We start from the raw sequence: 7,916 nt of genomic DNA on the forward strand, positions 1-7,916 counted from the left end.
CTGCCCGTTCCTCCCTCCACCGTAGCCGCACCAACGCCATGGCCGCCGCCCTACGCCTTGGGAGCGCGGGCGTCGTGCGGTCCGCACCACCAGCACCTCTCCTTCCTCCTCCGCCTACCAGGATCCACTCGATAGGGGTCCAATCCATCTCGCCGCTCGGGTTCGAGACCATGGTGGAGAGGGTGCAGGACTGCGGGTGGGGATTTTTTCCGATATATTCGGGTGGGGATGGGGAGTGGGTGGACGAGAGGAGTCGCGATGTGACTTAATAGGTGGCACGCGCTCGTGGTCCCGGTTGAAATCCGCCGCACCGTATGATCTTGATCCGGCGTTCGACAAGAGGGGGCACCGCGTAAGACTAGAACGAGCTCAGGCAGGAATTAGATTTATCGTTCTGTTAGTTGTTTTTTCTATCCCAGTGCGCAACGCATGGGCAGTGGGCACATTTACCAGTACCAAACCTAAGATCAAATATAAACAGCACACAACGAAAGGAAAGAAGATACCTACCGGCACCACCCGATCGACTAATCAGATGCGAAACCGAAACCGAAACGAGTACGATAATTGATGAAAAAAATATTGATAACAATTGGGGTGTTGCGAGAATCGAACTCACGACCTCTCGCACCCGAAGCGAGAATCATACCACTAGACCAAACACCCGTTTGTGTAATTTGTCATAATATAGATTCTAAGTTAGGTTAAAGAGTGATGATGCTTGTTTTCAGAATTGACTGCACCACATGTAACCCCCTGTGCCAGTTCTCTTTTGATCAAGCGCAGGAGACTCGACTTGCACTAAGATACCGTTCCCTTTGGCCGAGTACAAAGTACACACACTACATCAGCTCGATTTCGATAGATAACAAAGTCAGTAAATAGAATGCTTGCCCATAGCAAGAGGTAAATTATTTTATATTTTTAAAATGATCACAACATGGTGTCCGCATCATTCCTTTTGACAAAAAAAACTCAGCAATTATTATTTTTGCACTGTCAACCAAAGGCTCAAAACACCAGAACTGAGTCATACTAATAGTGAAGTGGCATGTCTCACGATCAGAGTGACTAACAGACATACGGTGTAACACTACAAATGTCACAAACATAATGCGACCTTGTTCTCCGAGAGATGGAGTGGTTACCATTGACATACATGCATATTCCAGAAGCACAATGGTACATGAAAAAAATAAACATCATCGAGACAGCATGAGTTCGGAGATGGCGTCCACCCAAGATGTTTGCATGTTTGAGAAGCACTGAAGCATCAGTTCCAAAAACGTCGATGTGGCTCCTACAAATGGCACGTAAGACATAGTACAAACAAATCATCCAGCTTAGGTATATTCCATGGTGGTAATTTGGTTAAAAATATGTTATCTTCAAAGTCAATAATGGAAGATCATTTGTCCAGAGGGCAGGTTGTAGAGAACCGCAAAGAAACAGTGGCAGATTAAACGTTGGATAAAACAGGTTCCATACACCTTTTTTAATGATTCTACAAAGAAAACAATGAGTTACTAGCATTGGACCCTGGTGTTTTTCCTTCGCAATTGTTCTTTCAGAAGAGGACATTGTTCCATAATACTTCCCAATTCTATAAACAGACACTTGAATAAATGTTCCAGAAATTGACGGATCCATGGCTAGGTTAAAGTTGGCTGTTGGGGTTAATACTGGCACAAACCTCCAACACTGAACCAGATCAAAAATGAGTTCCAGCAAGAAAATTATGCATGAAACGGAAAAGAACAACAGTAATATTCACTTCAATTAGGTTTATATAACATGAAACACTAATTATCACAGTTTTACCTGTTATAGGCTGAAAACAACTGCATCCTGATTGGTGGTCCAATACTAGTGCTATCTTACTAACTTCATCTTTATCAGACAATAATTGTTGGAAGGAGATCCTTTACCTACCTGAGATTTTTTTTTTCCTTCTAAAAGGGAGGTTGTAGGTTCCAACCGAGCTGCTAGAGCAGAGCAGAGATAAGCAGCTCAATAGAATCCATTTATACCATAATAATAATAATAAATAGCAAAATTGGACATGATGGTCTACCTCATGAATCTCAACTGCAAAAGACCTATCTACATGTTCAGTTAATGATGTGGACTCCTTGACCTTTCATAGCCACGCCTGCCTGGGGAACGTGATCTGCTCCTCATTCTCCCTTGGCCCTTTGTCATATCACCACTCCTATGTCTATGTCTGTCTCTTTCGGAATCCCTACCACTTCTGTAGGAACTGCTCCTATACTGTGATCCTTTCTCCCTATGATCATATGGTCTTTCTCTTTCACGGCTTCGTTCATAGTAAAGATCACGGTCGTAGTGACGCTCCCCAGATTTCTCTCTTTTGGTATCACCCTCCCTGCCCCCATTATCATACTCTTTTTCTCTCGGTTTCCTGCGCTCCTCTGATTTCTTCTCCCTTGCCAGCCTCTCGTTTTCTTTTGATGCCTGGATAGCAGGAGGATACCCTTAGTACTTAATAAATTAAAATTGTATCAATAATTCTGTAGCAATGACTTACCTTGCATTCAGCCAGAAAATCTCTCACTAAACCATAACCAATATGCTGTTTCCCAGTCAAATGGGACTGGGTCCTCTCGAGAACATCATCGGATACTAAAAATGAGCCACATATTTCACAAAGTTCCATCTTCTTCTCTTGGAGCATGAGCATTTTGTGATCTGCTTGGTTAGTTAAAGCTGTCTTCTCAGCATTTAGAAGGTCAACCTGCAACTCCGAAGAGGCAATCGAATTCATGACCAGTAAATAATTTGAAACGAAGTAACAAATTGAGATGGATCTTTAGATCATTACCTTCCTCATAAGTGCCTCAGCTTCATCCACTTTACAAGCCTCACCAAGCACCTCAATCTGCTCCAACAGCTTTTTGATATTTTCTTCTAGCACTGCCAGCTGCTCAGATGTTTTTCCAGGGATGGGAGGCGACACAACAGTATCTTGCGACAACCGATCTCGACCACGCTTTATTTTTCTATCCAAATCCGTTACCTGAAAAAAAAAAAGCAAATTTAAATATTCGGGTTGTCAAGCTTTGCAAGAGCAAGTGAAAAACTCACCAATTTCTCACACTTTTGAGCAAGCTCAGTCTCAAACCTTCGCAAATAAGCATCATGCCTTGGAGAACCCTCAAAGCTGCAAGTACGAATAAAACCCAAGTTGAAACATAATAATTATTTGTTTATACAGATAGCTAATCATACATATAACAGAGCTGAATTATAGTTCAGAGCAATATTCTACAAATTGAACAGCTTTGGAAAGCAAGCACATTCAATTATAATCACCTATGATCTAGGAAGATACACAGCATGGTTAATCCAGCTAGATACTGAACCCTCCCAAGGATGTTGCTGCATCTCAGTTCTTCAGTTACTCAAGAGTGAATATGCAAGGTTGCAGATTCTGCATTATACATGATTTCTTATTAATGCAAATAAAACAGGAAACATTCGGACCAAGACACTAGGTGATATATAGCTGTACATATCACTATTCCCCGCAAGTATGACCACTATAGTTAAGCTCAAGGGTGTTGAGAATAACATGTCAAATTCAATCAAAATAATAAAAAGTGATAGTTGTGGACTACTTTTGGGTGTTGTACTGTACTACAGCCTCGTTGCAAGATGTGGGGCGTACTTTGACTGTTCAAACCCGTACCGTGACCAATAATTAATCAAATAATACTTGGGCTGTGTTCTGTAAAGTGTGATACAGTTATGATTTTGTTAAGAAGTATTGCACTTGAATTTACAGTCAAATATCAAAATGGACAGTCAAAGTATAAACTACGTTTTGCAACGGATGGAAGTAGTTGAAATAAAAGAAACCTTTGAAAGCCAGCATTTCCTTGTCTTGTACTAGAAAAGACAAGTAGGAAATTATAATCGTTTAATTTCCTTGATCAGGTAGCACTGTCGAACTTACTGTATTCCTTTAGGGCGGTCGCAATGCTCCACCATGTAACGTATCTAAAACCTGCCAGCTCATTTATTGTCCGACATGTAACCTTAATTAATAAGGAGAGAGAAGAGGACCGTATCCTAATCGACGAAACAATTCTTACCACAGCAACCAAGGTGAATTAATTTTTTCTACCGTGAGCAAAAGACCACCATGAATCGCGGACGATCTACACTATACCAACGAGCACCACGCTGAACGCACCACCATAAGTCCACAAGGAAGACAGGCGGCACTGGAGTTATCAAGTTCCGTGGTCTCGCCGGAACACGCGAGCGTCGCCGTTAGAAAACAATCGTTGTCGGGGAGTGCACCTTCAGTCTCCGCTTTTCTGCTAGAATCCGTCCTCCTAATCTCCTATGGAGTACTCACCCTCTTGGCATCAACACAACCATTTTCTATTTCTCCAAGCTCCACGCCCCACCATGGCTGCCAAATCTGAGAGGCTAATGTTAGAAAGAGAGACAGGATGGGGATGAGCTTGAAGATGGAAGATGTTCTCACGTTCATGGGGAGATTCCATGATGCGTTGGGAGAGTGTTGTATCTTGCTGAGGTGGAGAAATAGATACGGGAAATTAGATACAAGCGTTGTGACCGCCCTTAATATGACGTCATGATTAAATGATGCCCTGGACAATTTTCTAGATAAAAGCAAGCCATAATCTTAAGACCTCTTTAAAACATCTCAGACTACATTACAAAATTCTGCATCCCGGTTATGATATTTAGGCATAATCTTACACAAGTTGACAAGAACTAGACAATTTATGATATTGAGGGTATGTTCAGCTAGGTAGGCCATGCTAATATGTATTCAAACCACTGAATTTCCATATGCATAAGAAAATCTCGAAATTGCATACAGCACTGTTGTCATGTTATGCTAGAGAAAGATACCAAGATGAACTGAGACATCATAACAAGAGTCGTCAATGGAAACAAGCACTCTTCAGGGCAATACAAAAGAAGAATAAAAGAAGCTCTCTCCACGGAAACTTGAACATTAAATTTTAATTCTATTAAAGTAAGCCCAACAGCTAGCACACGAGCAACTATACCATTTTGGAATCATGGCCTAACCTCTAACGAAACAAAAGAAATGCCCTTAACAGTTCCCACTAACCAAAATACCTACATTTTGCTCCAAAAAGGTAACAAACTAATTGCCAGATATGTCACCACAAATTACAGGCTTGTTTGGTTCAAAGGAAAAGTGCAAGAATAACATAGGAATAGGAAATTTTCCTACGGTGGCACTAATCTGTTTGGTTCAAAGGAATTGAGCAAAAAATAAAAACGCATGAAAGTCTTCTTTGATCTGAGTTTTCTCTACTATTATAGTGTAGCAGTTTTGAATTTGGATTTACAACTTGCTCCCAGTTTTCCCGCCAAACAACCACCAAGTCTTCTCTACCGTCGAGTTTTCATAATGGACCAAGATCTACCGTTCATCAATCATCACCGCTTAGCATCCAACGGTTATAGTTTGCTGGATTCGCCTCTCGATCTCCTACCACACACAGACATAAAGTCTGACATGGTCCGGTTGTGTATGTGAATCATCTAGGAGCTAGGTGACATTTCCAGGCTTGCTTCTAGGCTGAGTGGATCTTCTGTGGGTGACTGATATAGCCATATAGGATCCTACCATAGATACCAAAATATCCTTTACACAGAAATACACAGATGCTTCAAGTTTCTGCTCATGTCTCGGGCCTTATGCGATGAATGTTCCTATTTAACTAAAGTTTACATATAAACTAAATAAATAAAAACTTGCAATACCAGAAACACTTCAAATTTTAAGAGGCTAATTAGTTATACCATCAAAGGAACAAACTTCCTTTCTAAATTTATGAACATAATTTTTTGTATTTATTTATATTTTATAACTTCTACGCTACAATTTTGCATGTCCTGTTTGAAATTCATTGAAAACAAATTACTTTTATAAAAATAAAATATAGAGTTTGTACATATAAAAATTGGTCTTGATAATTTTTAAAGAAACACAACTGACTTTGAGCAGTCCATACAGAAATTTAGTTGTGTATACTCCCATTTAACTTGATTTAAAACGCGTTTTTCTGAAATTATTAGTGCATGAATCGCCTATTAAAATACTAGATTTCATCAACATATACAACATTAAGTATTTGTTATACAGTTCTGCTACTCCCCGGATGACTTATAAAAAACTACTTTTAACTTGACGTTAAGAACCATATGATCTAAATATTGCCATCTATGCAAGTTCAAATAGATGATAATATCTCGGGAGGCTATAATTGTTGGCTGAGAGACAAGTATATGGAAGTTGAGTAAGAAATACCTCTCCACTTGTTATATAGTGTTTGAAGGTATTCAAGGTGCTTTTGTTTGTTCATTCAATTTTTCTAAATCAACTCATGTTAGTACTTAAAAACAACAGAATGTGTGAGACATAAACTTTATGAAAATACATTGATGATATGTTAACAATGTGAAAAATATCTATAAGTCAATCAAGAAACAGACACTCCCTCTATTATATATTCCGAAGGTGTTTGGGGGGCTTCTATTTGTGTATTCCAAAAAAAAACTCATGGCACTACAAAATACACAAAAATATGTCACACACAAACTTGATGAAAAACATTGATGGTGTGTTTCAATTTACAACTGTAATAAAATGTATTAATTGAATTAAAATATGACATGGTAACCTTATAACGTCGTCAGTGCGTCATTCGTTAGCGTGTTTTGTCTTTAAATCTTCAAGGAGAGCAGATTTAGTTTAAATGTACATGTAGTAAATAGCACCTATTTTGAAAATTGTACTGTTCTATTATGTCTTTAACCGTGCAAAGCATGTGCTACTTACTAGTAAAAGGAAAAACACAAGAATTTTACAATCCACTTGGACCTCCTTTTCAAATTCCTACGCACGAAAAAAAAAACCGAGAGTGATGGATCCAGTGGCATAATAACATTCTAATTATACTTAGTCGCGTTGTTTGACTTTGATTTGACCGTGTTTAATAGAAATCCTGTGTTTTTTCTATTCCTGTGAACCAAACAACCAAGTTTACCGAATTCTTGTGTTTTTCGAAAGCAAAATGCATGTGTATTCCTATCATATTCATGTATTTTCCTATTCCTGTGTTTTTAGAATCGTGCGAACCAAGCAGGCCCTACAGAAACTCAAGAAAATGCAACACAATCGACCTACCTCTCCTTGAGCTTGGAATCATGGATCTTCAAGCAAGGCCCTGAGAACACCGAACGCAACGAATCAGCAAAACAGACCACGAGTTAATACAGAACTAGGCGAACTGGCCCAGGTGAGGAATCGGGCAGAATGGAAATACCGAGGTTGCTCTTGGTGTTGACGAAGAGGTCGTGGGGGCAGAAGCGGACCATGAAGGGCCCGCAGACATCGGGATCGTCCCACTTCACCTCCCTGTGCCCTTTCCTCTCCTCCTCCGTCAGGTTGCGGGCTGGAAACACGGGCCCCCGCGGCGCGATTAGGTTAGGATTCGAATTCGGGATGAGCTTTAGGGTAGGGAGACCGGAGAAATGTCCGTACCTGTGCCCATGAGCTCGTCGAGGAGAGCTCGCTGCGCGTCCATGGCGGAGAGGGTAGTGGAGCTGGGGAGAAACCCTAGCCTGCTCTTCTTCTCGCTTCTTACTTGGTCCGTTGGTCGGGTTTGGGATTATGTGACGTGTAATAATGATGTGAGAGCTCATAATAGCTTTCAGTTTAGGGTGTAAACCATAGGACAATTTCCAAATGCGGCAAACCATTTCAAGGTACTCCGTATTTATATCTAATTTTAAAGAATTTTAAGATAATGATATCTGAATCTAAAGTGGGGCGCCATCGTACCATATAGGATATGGGTTTGTGCAAGATGTGGTTG

General features: G+C 40.3%; 1 protein-coding gene and 1 non-coding gene across 8 annotated transcripts; both read right to left on the reverse strand.

Annotated features, from left to right (window-relative positions):
* Positions 1-594: 594 nt before the first annotated feature.
* Positions 595-666, reverse strand: TRNAP-CGG. The gene has a single exon. It is a non-coding gene; the product is annotated as a tRNA-Pro (tRNA).
* Positions 667-971: 305 nt separating this feature from the next.
* On the reverse strand, positions 972-7,706 carry LOC124673222 (luc7-like protein 3). Of its 7 annotated transcripts, none has more exons than XR_006992749.1 (9): positions 7,583-7,706; positions 7,365-7,493; positions 7,226-7,265; positions 3,106-3,181; positions 2,843-3,037; positions 2,549-2,755; positions 2,075-2,475; positions 1,933-1,982; positions 972-1,300 (listed from the first exon to the last, which is right to left on the reverse strand). XR_006992749.1 is itself a non-coding variant. In XM_047209340.1 (8 exons), exons 1-7 carry the CDS (start codon positions 7,623-7,625, stop codon positions 2,116-2,118), a joined length of 1,050 nt encoding a protein of 349 aa, XP_047065296.1. In that variant the 5' UTR covers positions 7,626-7,706; the 3' UTR covers positions 972-1,982; positions 2,075-2,115. The 7 variants fall into 7 exon arrangements, 5 of the variants coding, with proteins under 5 accessions (XP_047065296.1, XP_047065297.1, XP_047065295.1 ...); XR_006992750.1 differs by having other exon boundaries at positions 1,933-1,985; XM_047209340.1 differs by having other exon boundaries at positions 972-1,982.
* Positions 7,707-7,916: the final 210 nt, after the last annotated feature.

This window comes from Lolium rigidum, chromosome 7, assembly GCF_022539505.1.
Source record: "Lolium rigidum isolate FL_2022 chromosome 7, APGP_CSIRO_Lrig_0.1, whole genome shotgun sequence".
Lineage (NCBI taxonomy): Eukaryota > Viridiplantae > Streptophyta > Magnoliopsida > Poales > Poaceae > Lolium > Lolium rigidum.